At 44.0% G+C, this 16,309-nt stretch overlaps 1 protein-coding gene across 1 annotated transcript; it reads right to left on the bottom strand.

Moving 5' to 3' along the window:
* Nucleotides 1-2,431: 2,431 nt before the first annotated feature.
* On the bottom strand, nucleotides 2,432-13,758 carry LOC115510875 (zinc finger protein 501-like). Its single transcript, XM_032592691.1, has 4 exons — nucleotides 13,593-13,758; nucleotides 10,097-10,202; nucleotides 9,528-9,614; nucleotides 2,432-5,027 (listed from the first exon to the last, which is right to left on the bottom strand). The coding sequence occupies exons 1-4, from the start codon at nucleotides 13,623-13,625 to the stop codon at nucleotides 3,757-3,759; spliced, it is 1,497 nt and encodes a 498-aa protein (XP_032448582.1). The 5' UTR covers nucleotides 13,626-13,758; the 3' UTR covers nucleotides 2,432-3,756.
* Between the last annotated feature and the right edge of the window lie 2,551 nt (nucleotides 13,759-16,309).

Raw genomic sequence — 16,309 nt, 5'->3', positions numbered from 1 at the left:
AGCTGCTAGAATTATTACCTGATAAATATTTGAAAACAGCCATCATAAAATGCCTCAATGGACAATTGCAAACATGCTTGACACGCATTTTAAAAAGCCTCGGGAAAAAACAAAAACAAAAACACAGAATACAGAAAATCAAATGGAACAGAAAAATATACCTGAAATAAAACCCAGTGATGGACTCAACATCAGGCTGCAAGGGGCAGAGAAAGAATCAGTGAAGTTGAAGAGAGAACAATATAAAATACCCAACCTGAAGAACAGAGAGAAAATTACTATGGACTGAATTATATGTCAACCACTCCAAAACCACCAATTCATGTTGAAGCCCTAACCGCCCCCCACCCATGGGTGACTAGAGAAAGGGCTTTTAGAAGGTTGAGATTAAATGAGGTCATAAGTATGGGGTCTTAAGCTGATAGGATTGGTAGCCCTGTGAGAACAGGAAGAGAGGATTCTTTCCACACCACATGCACGCACGGAGGAAAGGCTGTGAGGACACGGCAAGAAGGTGGCCATCTACAAGCGAGGAAGAGAACTCTCTTACCAGAAACCAAATCAGCTGGCACCTTGGTCTTGGTCTTCCCAGCCTCTAGAACTATGAGAAATTAATTTCTGTTGCTTGAGCCCCCCAGTCTACAGTATTTTGTAATGGTACCCTCAAGCAGATTTGGGTACCTAGGAGAGGGGTGCTGCTCTAATAACCTTAAAATGTGGACGCATCTTTGGAACTGGGTAACAGGTCGAGTCTGGCGGTTTTGAGGTGCATACTAGAAATATGGATGTTAAAGCCCATTCTGATGAAATCTCAGAAATGAGGAACACATTACTGGACATTGGAAGGAAGGCAATCCTTGTGGTAAAGTGGCAAAGTACCGGGCTGAGCGGTGTTTTAGTGTTTTGTGGAAGGTACAGCTTGTGAGCAATGAAACTGGACGTTCAACACGGACTTCCAAGCAAAGTATTGAATGTGCAGCCTGGGTCCTCCTTCCTGCTTATCACAAAATATGAGAGGAGAGAGATGAACCGAAGAAGGAACTGTTAAGCAAAAACAAACAAAACAAAAAACAAAACCCTAGAACTTGGAGATTTGGAAAATTCTGTCCACCCATATTGCAAAACTGAGAAAACTGGTTCGGAAGAGAACACTAAGGGTGTGGCTTAAACAACCACTTGAAAAAGAGATCATGGGTGTGACTCATGGGTGTGATTAAGTTCAGCCTTCTTCACAGAAGCCAGGAATAAAAATGAGATTATACCAACAGAAACACTGCCAGCTGGGACTAAAGGGACAGGAAAACTAGACAAATGGAGGAAGACTGGGACTTCTTAGATCCTATAGGACCAGACAATAGGGCTACTCAGCTAGACATGCTCTATGCTTCAAAAAAAGAAGGACTCGAAAGCCAATTTCAGGATCATCAGTTTGAAACTACCTCCTCAGTTTCAGAGGGCGAGGACATCACCTCCATTTGAACAGGCCAGATGGCCAACAACCAAAGTTTTGGAGGCAGGGATGCTCAGCAGGGCCTTGGTGGTGGGACTGCTGTACCAGTGGGCCCAGAAAGTGGGATCATGGCCTCAGTGGGTCTGTAAGGTGGGCCATCAAGTCAAAGAGCATTGTTCTCAAGACTTAAGACTCCATGGAGTTTGTCTTGCTATGTTTTGGACTTGCTAGAGACCTCTCACTCTTTCCTTCTTCCCTATTTCTCCCTTTTGGAATGACAATATCTATCATATGCCTGTCCCACAATCATATTTTGTAAACACATAACTTATCTGGTTTTACAGGTTCACAGCTGGACAAGAATTTTGCCTCAGGCTAAATTACACCTCAAGCCTCACACAGATCTGATTTACGTGATATTTAGGTAAGACTTCAGACTTGATGCTGGAATGAGTTAAGATCTGAGGGAATGCTGGGATAGAGCAAAGGTATTTTGCATGGTCATGAATTTGGGGGAGCCATGGGCAGAATGCTATGGACTGAATTGTGTGTCCCCCAAATTCATGTTGAAGTGCTCTCAATGTGACTGTATTTGGACACAGAGCTTTTCAGAGGTAATTAAGGTTAAATGAGGTCATAAGGCTGGGGTCCTAACCAGATAGGACTTAAACCTTTACAGAAAGAGAAAGAGAAAGCTTTCTCGCACCTGTAAGCACAAAACAAACAGAAGAGGAAGAAAGAAAGAAAGAAAGAAAGAAAGAAAGAAAGAAAGAAAGAAAGAAAGAAAGAAGGAAAGAAAGAGAAAAAAGAAAAAGGGGAAAAAAAGGCTGGACACAGCAAGAACATGGCCTTCTGCAATCCAGGAAGAGAGCCCTCACCAGAGGCCAAAGCTGACACCTTGATCTTGGACTTCCCAGCCTCCAAAACTGAGAAATTCTGTTGTTTGAGCCACCCAGTCTATGGTGTTTTGTTATGGTAGCCTGAGAAGAGGGAGACAAAACATACTGGGGGGAAAAAGGAAGAAAAACAGAGCCTCAGGAACCTTCGGAACTACAATCAAAGATCTAACATTCATGTCATCAGGGTCCTGGAAGGAGAGAAGGAGTGAGGGCCGAAAAATGTATTCAAATAAATGAGGGCTAAATGTTCCCCAAATATGGCAAAAGACATAAACCTACAGATTGAAGTTCATAAAACAGGATAAACTCAAAGAAATCCACATCAAGACACACAAACTTGTGAAAACTAAAAACACAGTACTCAAAACGTGTGCAATGACAACCTTTGAAGTTTCAATGAAAAAAATATATATACAAAGACATCGTCTGCTTCTACGCAAGAGTAAAATGGTGAAAGGTAAGTATTTTGGAGTCTTTTCAAGTCTTTCACAATCCAATACGCAGTGTCAGTTCAGGTCTACAACTAAATTTTACTATGGTATGAATAAGCTTAAAGTACTAACTACAGACAATTGAGGTAACATCTTTATAAATAAGCACATTCTCAGGGAACTTAGCTTAAAATTGGTAGCTTAAAATAGACTGAAAACATCAAAGGTCCCTGCTGTACTTTCTAGGCTGTCAGTCTTGACCCTTGGAGTTAACGCGATTCTTAGCAGGCAGCAAATCAACAAGCAAGATCTCAAAGACAGAAAGTGCAGAAGCAGACTGCCAGGCCAGTGTTCCTTGGCTTCAGGGTAGAAACTGCAACTGACCAACTGATGAATATTTCCCCAGTTGGGAGCACTCGTTTGAGCAGTTATCTCAATCAACATTTCTTGAGTTCATTCCCCTGGTTCTCTTTCTCTCTCCTTCCCATCTACCTCCTAAGTGCCCTTGTACTTGAGCCTAAGGCCAACTTCCCTTTCACCTCCACTCTCAACCCTGGACAAACTCATTGTGAATTCTCAATCTCTTATTTCTGCCTCTGCAACTTCCCTAAAGAACCACTCATCTCTTTAAAACTCCATCTCCTTAGCATTAAGAGACGACCCAGCCCAGACAAGATGTCTTCTTTCCATCATCACACACCCTGTTTCTCTCTCAAGGATTTGGAAGCTTACATACACATTAGGGTGCTGGAAATAATCTTCCTCTTTCCCCAGGGAAATTCAAAGTCCTCTGTTGCACTGAAAAAAAATGTAAAACTCCTCCTTCACATTCTAAGTAAGCTATGTCCCACGTCAACAATGACTTCTCCATTAATATCTTGTTTGTAACACATTCTTAAACTCCTTTGTAGCGCTCACACCACGTTTAGTAAATGTTCAATAAAAATCTTCCAAATGTACCACATTTACATAGTCTTTATCCAGTATGAATTCTCTTTTGCTGGCCAAAGGCTGAATGCTCACTAAAGGCTTTTCCGTATTCTTTGGTTTTCCCTCCAGCATGAGTTTTCTGATGTTGAGAAAGGGATGAACTCTGGCTGAAAGCTTTTCCACATTCCTTACACTTATAGGGTTTTTCTCCAGTGTGAGTTTTCTGATGCTTTGTAAGAGATGAGCTCTGGCTGAAAGCTTTTCCACAGTCCTTACACTTGTAAGGTTTCTCTCCAGTGTGTGTTCTCTGATGACGAATGAGGGCTGAGCGGTCACTGAAGGCTTTGGCACAATCATTGCATTTATAGGGTTTCTCCCCAGTGTGAGTTCTCTGGTGTTGAGTCAGGGCTGAACAGTAGCCAAAGGCTTTCCCACACTCATTACACTCATAAGGCCTCTCCCCAGTATGAGTTCTCTGGTGCTGAATAAGGCCTGATCGATCGCTAAAGGCTTTCCCACATTCATTACACTTATAGGGTTTCTCTCCAGTGTGAATGACCTGATGCTGGGTAAGGAATGTGCTTTGGCTAAAGGCCTTCCCACATTCATTACACTCATAAGGTTTCTCTCCAGTATGGATTCGCTGATGTTGAGTGAGGTATGAGCTCTGATTAAAGGCCTTCCCACATTCATTGCATTCATAGGGTTTCTCTCCAGTATGAATTATATGATGCCGAATAAGGGCAGAGCGGTGACTGAAGGCTTTCCCACATTCATGACACTCGTAGGGTTTCTCTCCAGTATGAATTCTCTGGTGTAGAGTAAGATGTATACTCTGGCTAAAAGCTTTACCACATTCATTACATTCGTAGGGTTTTTCTCCTGTGTGAATTCTCTGATGCAAGACAAAAGCTGAGTAGTAACTAAAGGCTTTCTCACACTCATTACACTGCCAAGGTTTCTTTTCTGCACAAACTTTCTCGTGCCTCATTAGATCTGAATTTTGTTTTAAGTTCTTTTTAAATGAATCACAGTTATGTAGTCTCTCTCCTTGCTGTTGAACAAGTAATGACCTTCGACTAAAACTTCTCCCAAATTCGTGACACTGGTAACTTCTCTCCCCAGAAGATTTCTTCTGAGCGACAACCTCCTGTATTAAATGTTTCTCATGGTTTTCCTGCTGACTCTCTGAAGAATCCTCGTATTCACTGGAACTTTCCTTTGGAAATCTTGCTATTAACACCCCAGGGGCTGATTCTGCTTCAGAAATATCCTGCTCTGGAGTTAGGTCCTTACTCTCTGGTCTTGTCTCCCAGTCTGAAAGAAACAAAAATACACATGTACCATTTCCTACACAGGAAAGAAAAATATTTGATGTGGTAGGAAAATAATGAAAAACAAAGCAGTGAAAAAATGCTTACAGGGAACACAGGAACTCGAAAGCTCTCAAAAATAGCTTTGCAATCTTGAGAGAACATGAGAAAACAAAGATGGGGGGGGCAAAGAAGTTCAGCTGCACAAAAGGGAGACAGTGAGCAGGTACTCAAAATTCCTCTACCTAGTAGGGTAGGAGATGAGAAAGAATAACAGAGAAGAAGACTAAACAGAGGTGATGTGGGGAAATGGCAGATAAGATTTTAGAAACCGGGTGTGGCAGAGACAGAGAAGACAGTCTTTCAGGGATTGCCCCCTATTACCCCCTCACTGGAGTTTCTGTGCTTCGTGCTTTGAGAATAGCCATCAGTAGCTGATCTCCTTGCCACCAATCCTTCCCCATCCTAGTATTTCCCAATCACTGCTAACAGACTAACCTTCAAAACTGTCACTGTTAAACAAAAATCTCTGGTGGTTCTGTTGCCTCAAGAGGAGACACAGATTCTCTAAGCTAGCATTCAAAGTGGTCCAGATCGACAAATTTACACCATCACAAAGCTTGGTGATTAAGAAGTAACTGATTGGGGTGCCTGGGTGGCTCAGTCAGTTAAGCGTCTGACTTCAGCTCAGGTCATGATCTCACAGTCTGTGGGTTCGAGCCCTGCGTCGGGCTCTGTGCTGACAGCTCAGAGCCTGGAGCCTGCTTGGGATTCTGTGTCTCCTCTCTGTTCCTCCCCCGCTTACACACTCTCTCTCTCTCTCTCTTTCTCAGAAATAAAGATTAAAAAAAAAAGAAGTAACTGATCACCTTTGATTGCCCAATAACAACAAACTATAAACAATTAAATGGAATGAAGTTTAAAAAAAAAAAATGAGGGGCGCCTGGGTGGCTCAGTCAGTTAAGCGTCCAACTTTTGATTTCAGCTTAGGTCATGATCTCGTGGTTTGTAAGTTCCAGCCCCACGTCGGGCTCTGCACTGACAGTGCAGAGGCTGCTTGGGATTCTCTCTCCCTCTCTGTCCAACCCTCCCCTGATCACATGCTCTTGCTCTCTCTCTTTTTCTCTCTCTCTCTCAAAATAAACAAATAAACTTAAAAATATATACGTTTAAAAAAATGAGCAGCATGTAGGGAGGAGAAGGCCAAATCTCTACATGCTCAGATTGGTCCCAACTTGTCAGGATACCCGCTCCAAATCCTAGGCTTCTGAGTAAGAATTTTGGGATTAAAGTTAAAAATGCTAAAAATGTTTATTTTCAGGCTTAAACGGTCTTTAATTTCTATTCCAACCATGACTCTACATAAAATAAATCAATATAGGGGCACCTGAGTGGCTCAGTCGGTTGGGCGTCTGACTTCAGCTCAGGTCATGATCTCGCAGTCTGGGAGTTCTAGCCCCGCGTCGGCCCTGTGCTGACAGCTTGGAGCCTGGAACCTGCTTCGGATTCTGTGTCTCCCTCTCTCTCTCTGCCCCTCCCCCGCTTATGCTCTGTCTCTCTCACTCTCAAAAATAAATAACTGTTAAAAAAAATTTTATTAAAGGGGTGCCTGGGTGGCTCAGTCAGTTGAGCTTCTGACTTAGGCTCAGGTCATGATCTCACGGTCTGTGAATTCAAGTCCCGCGTCGGGCTCTGTGCTGACAGCTTGGAGCCTGGAGCCTGCTTCAGATTCTGTGTCTCCCTCTCTCTCTGACCCTCCCCCGTTCATGCTCTCTCTCTCTCTGTCTCAAAAATAAATAAACATTGGGGCGCCTGGGTGGCTCAGTCAGTTAAGCGTCTGACTTCGGCTCAGGTCATGATCTCACGGTCCGTGAGTTCGAGCCCCGCGTCGGGCTCTGTGCTGACAGCTCAGAGCCTGGAGCCTGTTTTGGATTCTGTGTCTCCCTCTCTCTCTGACCCTCCCCCATTCATGCTCTGTCTCTCTCTGTCTGAAAAATAAATTAAAAAAAAAAAGTTAAAAAAATTTAAAAAAAAGATTAAAAAAAATAATAAACATTAAAAAAATAAAAATAAAATAACTAAAAAAATAAATAAATAAAGTAAATCAATATAATACAATGTTGTGAGCTACACATCATAATCAGGGAAGTGCCTGGGATTTTAAAAAGCAAATAGACAGAAATAAGTTAAAGGCAAATGGACTTTCAGCTAAGGGGAGTGGAGGAATTAAATCCCAAATATTTGGAGAACACACAGTTGGCGGAAGAAAATAAGAGACTGCTTGTCTGGTGTTAAGGGTTCGAGTTGGAGAATACAGAAGATAAAACGGTTAGGCAGGTAGTAACAAAAGCTTTAGAAGCAGGTAGAATAATACAGAACTGGCAGAGTGGGGAATCTAGTAGAGATATGCTGCGTCAGTTAGATAAGGGTAAGACCAAAGGAAGTAAAACTAGCTGGCAGTCTATTGCAGTATCTAGTTGGATAGAAATGATCAGGTCAAATTCATGGTATCTATCACAAAAAAGTTACCAGGACTTAATAGTTATCATTTACTTAGCATTTAGCTAGGTACTAGTCAAAGCATTTAAGCATTTCTCTTGGATTACTTGATTTGATCCTCACAGCAAATCTAGGAGTTAAGTGCAATCATTATCCCCATTTTATTTTATTTTTTATTTATTTTTTTTCAACGTTTTATTTTATTTTTTGGGACAGAGAAAGACAGAGCATGAATGGGGGAGGGGCAGAGAGAGGGAGACACAGAATCAGAAACAGGCTCTAGGCTCTGAGCCATCAGTCCAGAGCCTGACGCGGGGCTCGAACTCACAGACTGCGAGATCGTGACCTGGCTGAAGTCGGACGCTTAACTGACTGCGCCACCCAGGCGCCCCCATTATCCCCATTTTATAGCTGGGGAATTTGAGTCACAGAGAGGATAATTCACTTGTCAAAGGTCACAGGGCTAGTAAGTAGTTGAGACCGGCTTTGAACAAAGTGGTTTCAAAATCTGCACTCAACCACTATACTATGCTGTGTCCACTTACATAGAGAGAAAGGCAAGGGGAAACTCAGAGATTGATTTTTAGTCAATCTGTGACAATCTGGTCTGAGACAAAAAGTCACCTTATCCTGCAGAGATAAAAAATATATGAAAAAGCCTAGTTTAGAACCTAACACCCAAACATATAATTAACAAATATTAAAACGTTGATTTCATGGGAATGCAAGCTGGTGCAGCCACTCTGAAAAACAGTGTGAAGGTTCCTCAAAAAACTAAAAATAGAACTACGCTATGACCCAGCAATTGCACTACTAGGTATTTATCCAAGGGATACAGGTGTGCTGTTTCGAAGGGACACATGCACCCCCATGTTTATAGCAGCACTATCAACAATAGCCAAAGTATGGAAAGAGCCCAAATGTCCATCGATGGATGAATAAAGAAGATGTGTGTGTATATATATATATATATATATATATATATATATATACACACACACACACAATGGAGTATTACTCGACAACCAAAAAGAATGAAATCTTGCCATTTGCAACTACGTGGATGGAACTGGAGGGTATTATGCTAAGTAAAATTAGTCAGAGAAAGACAAATATCATATGACTTCACTCCTATGAGGACTTTAATTTTTTTTTTTTTTAACGTTTATTTATTTTTGGGACAGAGAGAGACAGAGCATGAACGGGGGAGGGGCAGAGAGAGAGGGAGACACAGAATCGGAAACAGGCTCCAGGCTCTGAGCCATCAGCCCAGAGCCCGACGCGGGGCTCGAACTCACGGACCGCGAGATCGTGACCTGGCTGAAGTCGGACGCTCAACCGACTGCGCCACCCAGGCGCCCCTCCTATGAGGACTTTAAGAGACAAAACAGATGAACATAAGGGAAGGGAAGCAAAAATAATATAAAAACAGGGAGGGGGACAAAACAGAAGAGACTCATAAATATGGAGAACAAACAGAGGGTTACTGGAGGGGGTGTGGGAGGGGGGATGTGCTAAATGGGTAAGGGGCACTAAGGAATCTACTCCTGAAATCACTGTTGCACTATATGCTAACTAATTTGGATGTAAATTTAAAAAATAAAATAAAAATAAAAGACCTAAAAAAAAAAAAAAAAAAAAAAAAAAACAATCATGCTTAGTGAATTTTCAGGATACAATTATCCCCAGGTAGGAAATAAATATGGTTTAAATGGTGACTCATCAAAAAAAAAAAAATATGTTGATTTCATTGTACCTTATCTGGGGAAAAGAATTGGTTTGAAAGGGTGGAAAGTATTACTTTCTAAAAAAAAATTTTTTTTTTTAATTATGAATTTTAATAGATGACCATCCACAGAGCTGGAATGTGGCATGGGAGAAAGGGACTTCACTTCAACTTTTTCACGGGTCTAACGAAATCTGGAAAGGCTCCTCCACAAGCACTTTGAAGATGCTTTGGTCCATTTGATCCCAATGACCACCTGGGTTTTATGTCATCACTCACCTGAAAGAGCTGCTTTTGAGACTTCTCTCTCCAGCTCCTTTCCGCACTCCAACGGAGAGATCGCATCAGGCTTGGAAATTGGAAGCCCTGCTCATGGGAAAAGAAAAATTAGTTTGGTCAAGAGTTCGGTATGATTTCCTTGGTTGTTAGGAGAGACAGCATAAGAGAAAGAAAGAGAGAGGCTGGTTTTGGATTTCTCCCTCAATGGTGCTTAAAAGAAGGGAGGAAGAGGATATGGGGTCTATCTGAGCAGAACAACTGAGTCTCTATTAAAAGAATAAGCATCCATTTCTTAAGAGGTATCTTCACTAGAATTTCATCTCAACATCCTTGGTCATGGAGTAGAGAAGAAGGATGCTACCACCTAGGCAAATATAATCAAAAGGTGTCCATCTCTAACTGTGGGAGGGTTAAACGTGTATCCAGAAACAAAAGTAGACATTGCCTGTCTCAGGACTTACACGACGATGAAGAATCCTTGAATCTAAGAACCTCAGAACTCCTAGGAACTAAGGAAGCAAAGAAACCACACTGGGTAAGTTCAAAGTGGAGGAGGGAGCTGTCCTTACCCAGCAAGACCAGATTCCTGTGCTTCTCAGGCACATCTCCCTGAGGAGGGTTCAGCTGCTTCCACTGGGTGAGAGCCTCGGCCATATCCCTGATTACCAATGACTCCTGAAAAAGCAAACACACCAGTGCTCACCAAGGGATCTTCCAGAAGCCTCTGAGAAGCACTCAGAGCAGAAAGAGAGGATGGACACGAGGGTTAGACAAAATGACGTGTAACATCCCTTCCAACAGTAAGATTATCTGGTGTATCTGTATCCACAGACTCACTCCTTGCCTCAATGTATCAGAATTGCATGTAACCGGAAAGAAGCAAGGAACCTTCGTTGTAAAATCTGAAGGCACCAAGTCATTAGTTTATGCATTGGTAAATTAAATTATAGAACTACAGACATCGTTACCATTTAGACATGGGAAAGTGGAGAAAATATAATTATGAGTTAACTATGTTCTTTGTGATATGGTTTTAAAAATTTTTTTTTTCAACATTTATTTATTTTTTGGGACAGAGAGAGACAGAGCATGAACAGGGGAGGGGCAGAGAGAGAGGGAGACACAGAATCGGAAACAGGCTCCAGGCTCCGAGCCATCAGCCCAGAGCCTGACGCGGGGCTCGAACTCACGGACCGCGAGATCGTGACCTGGCTGAAGTCGGACGCTTAACCGACTGCGCCACCCAGGCGCCCCGTGATATGGTTTTAAAATATAAGGGGTTCAAGAAATAGGAAACAGTTTTTCTCTAATTCTCCTTTGAGAACACAATCAGTCCAATACGTATTAAAAATTAAGATGTTTGCTACACGTCACAGAATATATATTTATTTGTAAAACAGTGTCTCAAGCCCAAAGTATGAAAGTTCCTAACGTGTTCTCACCATTTCTCATAGTGGCCCTGATCAATCTGATAGCCCCCGTCCTTTGCTCCATCTACTTTCTAACCTATCTTACACGACTCCCCCCATGTTCCCTGGGTTCCAGTTGGTGGCTGCCTTTCAGCTGCTTGAAATGTGTGCCACACTCCCTTTTACTCCTTTCTACATGCTGCTTCCTGTTCTTGAATGTTCTCCCCCATCTGATCCTTTCAGCTATTTAAAAAAAAAAAAAATTTTTTTTTTAATGCTTATTTATTTTTGAGAGAGAGAGAGAGAGAGAGAGACAGAGCGCGAGCAGGGGAGGTACACAGAGAGAGAGGGAGACACAGAATCCCCAGCAGGCTCCAGGCTCCAAGCTGTAAGCACAGCGGGGCCTTTCAGCTATTTTAATCCTACTCACACTTCAGATCTCAGCTCAGGTGTTACCTCCTCAGAGAAGCCTTCCCTGGGCTTGTACGGTTGTAGCACCAAGTTCACTTCTCTTGGGTTTTGCACACACTGAGGGGAGTTTGTGATTAATGTCTGTCTCTCTCATTAGACAGTGAGCTCCATGAGAACAGAGGCTAACCGGGTCCAATTTTGCTCACTGAAGCAACCCTAGTTATCTGGCACAGCGCAGGAACACTAAGTATGTGTCAAACAGCTGAATGAAGGAAGGAACACAGGAAGTTTGCACGGGATGTTCTATAAAAGTGTGCATGGGAGGGGCGCCTGGGTGGCTTGGTTAAGCATCTGACTCTTGATTTCAACTCAGGTCATGATCTCACAGTTCATGAGTTTAAGCCCCACATCAGGCTCTGTGCTGATAGTGTGGAGCCTGCTTGGGATTCTCTGTCTCCCTCTCTCTCTCTGCCCCTCCCCCACTCACTCTCGCTCAAAAAAACAATATGCGTGGGAAGAGAGGTGGAGAGGGGAACAGAACATATCATACATTGAAAACACTGCAGGAGGGCAAGCCTAACCTTAATCTAGATGGCAGGCACACAGTTCAGACTGTCTACTAAAGTGTAGGGAAAGGGAACAGAGTGGGTAATGGTCCTCTGAATCTATAGCTGAATCGATTTCCTGATAAGACAGATGTCTAATAATTTTTCTAATTCTACACGAAAAAAACTTTCTGTACAACTTTAACTGTGATACATTAAAACAGACCAGTCTCTGGGATGCTAGCAAATGAAACAGTCTTGTCTTGCTTTGAACCACCACTTTTGCCATAGCTCCCTGAGCGCATAAATGAATATACTGGGTGATTTTGCTTGTAGTCAGCATTCTAACGTTTATGACACAGCCCTCTAAAACAACTGGTAAAATAATTCGCATAATAAAATAAAGTTAAAAGAACTACCTACTTGGAAAATCCCCTGCTCGAAATAACTTAACTCTTTATTTCCCACATTTCATGATCTGAGCTAAAGTCTGAGGCTTCACAGACTGAGCCACCCAGTTGCCTCTATTTACGTTTCTGGTCCCTTAAGACCATATGCCTCGGGAGTGATCACACAGCAATACAATTTTTATGGTCTTCTCTCTTTACAAACAATGCTAACAGTAACAGACTAACTGGCATTCCTTTTAGACTTTAGTTCCCTGAGAGAATCACAGCAGTCAAACTCGTTTATGGAGTTGCTGCCCTGTGTGCATGTGCTGGAGTTGGAAGACACAGGAAGATCAACCGGAAACTGTCCAGCAGATGCTACTTTCTCTCCCCTGTTTTCTGAACGAGATCTACAAATTCAGATCAGAGCTCCCAGTGTTTCACAGTGTGCTGTAAGGCAGGTCTGAAGTTGTCAAACAGTCCCAGTGCCTTTCCCAGAGTCTGCCATTGTCTCATCATCCGAGGCCAGATCCAGCAGAAGCATCTTGACTAACTTCCCTTCAATCCGAGGGAGGCGTGTTTCATCTTGCCGGGCCTCTACAAACTTTCGTGGGGCTTTATTTACTTTTGGAATGAGACCCAGTGTAGGTTTTCTTGCAGTCTGGCTATGGACCTAAGCTTCCCTTACCACACTTCAGGTCACTCTACAGTGACACACATAGCCTTTGAAGACCTCCAACTCACTTATAGACTTTTGGCCAAAGCCAAAGCAATACAGAATAATTCTGTATTCTATTTTCTAATTACCTACTCTCATATTTTCCAAAGTGCAGTTTTTATACCGGTATTTTTTATCCCAAGTTCTCTAGAGGATGGGGGGTGGGGGGGGGGGAGGAAAACCTCTTCCAAGGCCTTTTAGGACTTGTCTGTACCAGTCATTTCTGTATGAAATGACTTTCATTTTTGCTGATTAGCTATCTTTTTTTTTTTTTTTTTTTAATTTCTATCTTATTTCCTCAGTAAATTTCATGAGGCAGGGAAACTGGCTTTTATCACTTTGCATCTGACCACGAGGCCAATGACAGTACTGAAGAGCTTAGTAAGAGTGAATCAAGTACTAAGTGGATCAAGAAGTAATGCTGAAAGGAAAGTTCTGCACAAGTAAGGAGCATTTACTGTCAGGCTCGTCACTCATCATTTTATCAGGATGAACCCAGTGGTCTAGGAAACAGGGCTGAGCGATTCCATAACAATGGCAGAAACTGTATTCCTGTTCTGAGAACAAAAGAAAAAAAAGAAAACTAAACCCACCTGGGATGCAGCGGTCAGCAACACAGTGATCATGCCATTTTCTTTAGGGTTTTCAGCACCGGGAAGGTCTGAGTCCTCAGAAAGTGACCCTACAAGTGGAGATAGGAGCCATGACGATTACTCTTGCCTTGCAGTAAACTTGCAGAAACTTCCATACACAGCTACTTGTCACCTAAGAAAAGTCAACACAGGAAATCAAGGCACAATCCCGCAACATCCCTGAATCAAGACAAACACGACCTCCCATTCCTCCTATCCTCTGCCCTTAAATTCTAGTAGAACTCTGCAGTGAACATCTAGACACATAAATTAAATACATTATTTCTATCTATCATCTGCTGAATGACAAAGTAATACTCAAGAGTCTGTCCATCCGTTCCTCACTTAATGGTTCATTCCTGTCCTATTCCAGAATCACAGGATGAAGGAAGACTAGTTAAATTCCTTTTGAACACTGGCTTTTCAGATATAATACTGGCATTCTTAGAAAAGCGATGAGTCTTATGGGAGGAAAAATATCTAGTCTTCTAAACAAATCCTGTGACTTCTAGAAACCTCACTTTCTGCATCTGCAAATGGGCACAACAATCTTCTTCCTACCACCTTACAGGGTTCCCGTGAGGACAAAACGAAGTCATTATCAAAAGCCAAATTGTCGGGGTGCCTGGGTGGCTCAGTCGGTTAAGCGGTCGGCTCAGGTCATGATCTCGCGGTCCGTGGGTTCAAGCCCCGCGTCGGGCTCTGTTCTGTGCTGACAGCTCAGAGCCTGGAGCCTGTTTCAGATTCTGTGTTTCCCTCTCTCTCTCTGACCCTCCCCCCTTCATGCTCTGTCTCTCTCTGTCTCAAAAATAAATAAACATTAAAAAAAATTTAAAAAAAAAGCCAAATTGTCAAATCTGGTGATCTGGGGGACAAGGGAGGCACACATCATCCTAAAGACGCGCAGGGCAATGGGGTAGCGGGCTCTCCCTCAAAACCCTAACGGGAAACCAACCAGTTGGAAAGGGCTGTCGTCTCACAGAGGTGATGCTTCTCCTTCCAGAGCCTGCCCCAGCCAGAGGGCAGCCTTTCCCTTCTTTTCTCTCCAGCAGGCTCTGCGGCTGCATCCCTCCGAAATTCTCACCTCTGCCCCCAGGCTCCATGGAGACTCCCTCCCCTGGCCCGCGCAGGCGACGACGGCCGCGGAAGAAGGGCGCAGCGAACGCGCGAGGGACCCCGGGGGTCCGCCGCTCTGGTGCACTCAGAGGCCCGGCAACGCGCGCGCGACCCTCGCAGGGCAGCCTGGCGCCACCCCGGGGCCCTCCCGCCACCCTCCTTCCGTCCACTCAGACTTGGAAGGACCCGCGCTTAGGCCTCCTCGACCCCAGGTTCGACCTCCCGCACCACGCAGAAGCAGCCCCGGCCTAGCAACAAAGGCATCTAAGAGCCGGCCGGGCCAAGTTGAGCCGGCCCGATCTCGAGGCTGAACTACGACTCCCAGAATCCTCCGCGGGGCGCGGCCTACGTCACCGGTGGCCGCTTCCCAGAGGACTCTGCGGGATGTTGGCCAGGCGGCCCTCCCCGCTCCGGGCCGGCACTGTACCGAAGTCGCGCACTTATTGGGTCGCCGAGAGAGTCAGGCCCCTGAGAAACCCCTCCAAGCGTGTTAGGCTCTCCTTCTTGGATGCGGACGCTGGGCCCCGGCTCAGAAGATGTATTCGGCTGCACTAACTCCCGCCTCGCAGAGGACGTTCACTGCCCCGCAACTGTGACGAGCTAAGGGCGCCACCCCCGACCTACCCTGGATTCCCTCTCTACCGGCGGTGCTCCCTCGGGAGGGGAGGCTGCCTCATCGCTTCCTTTCTGCGCCCATTATCAGTCCGCCCATTGTGGCGGGAACAGAGATGATATAAAGTAACCGCAGCCTCTAAACCAGCGGTTTTCAAACTGTACCATGACCACCTGGAAGTCTTGTTAAAATAGTGCTAAACTCAACCCTTATTCAGGAATCTGGAGTGGGACCTGAGCATTTGCATTCCTAACAAGTTCCCAAGGGATGCTGAAGCTGCTCATTTGGAAACCAACTAAATGTTGGAATCCCTGGACCGCTCTTCTTTTTCTGTGAACACTTCTCAGTAATCTTGTTCAATCTAGATGTTCTAAATACCATCCAAATGTGATCAACTCCCAACTTATATCTCCAGCATGGGTTTCTCCTCTGACCTTGAGCTGTCTCCTCAACTCCTTACTTGTTTAATGAATATCTCTAGTATAGGACGTTCAAAACTGAATTTTTGAGATCCTTCCTCCCCCAATGCTGTAACTCTTACTCCCGCAGTTTTCCCTACTTCAGTAAATGGCAACTCGTCCTTCTAGTTGCTCAGTTCAAACACCTTGTGGTCATCCTTCTCTTTATCACACAACCCACATCCAGTTCCTCTGCAAATCCTGTTGGCTGTACTCTCAAAATACATACAGAATCTGACCACTTCTCACCACCTCAGTGCTGCCACCCTGGTCTAAGCACCCATCATCTGTTGCCTGGATCACTACAAATGCCTGCCAACTGTTCTCACTCCTACTCTTGCCCTGTTTATCCTATTCTCAACACACTTGCTCTCCTATCTCCAAACAAAGCCAAAGTCCTTACAATAGCCCACAGAGCCCTTCAAGATCTCCATCATCCACACTAACTCTCTGATCTCATCTTCTACCACTTTCCCCTTATTTGTTCCGCT

The sequence above is a fragment of the Lynx canadensis genome, chromosome A3 (assembly GCF_007474595.2).
Source record: "Lynx canadensis isolate LIC74 chromosome A3, mLynCan4.pri.v2, whole genome shotgun sequence".
Taxonomy (NCBI): domain Eukaryota; kingdom Metazoa; phylum Chordata; class Mammalia; order Carnivora; family Felidae; genus Lynx; species Lynx canadensis.
The sequence above is the reverse complement of the archived record's forward strand: the minus strand, read 5'-3'. Positions and strand labels throughout refer to the sequence as shown.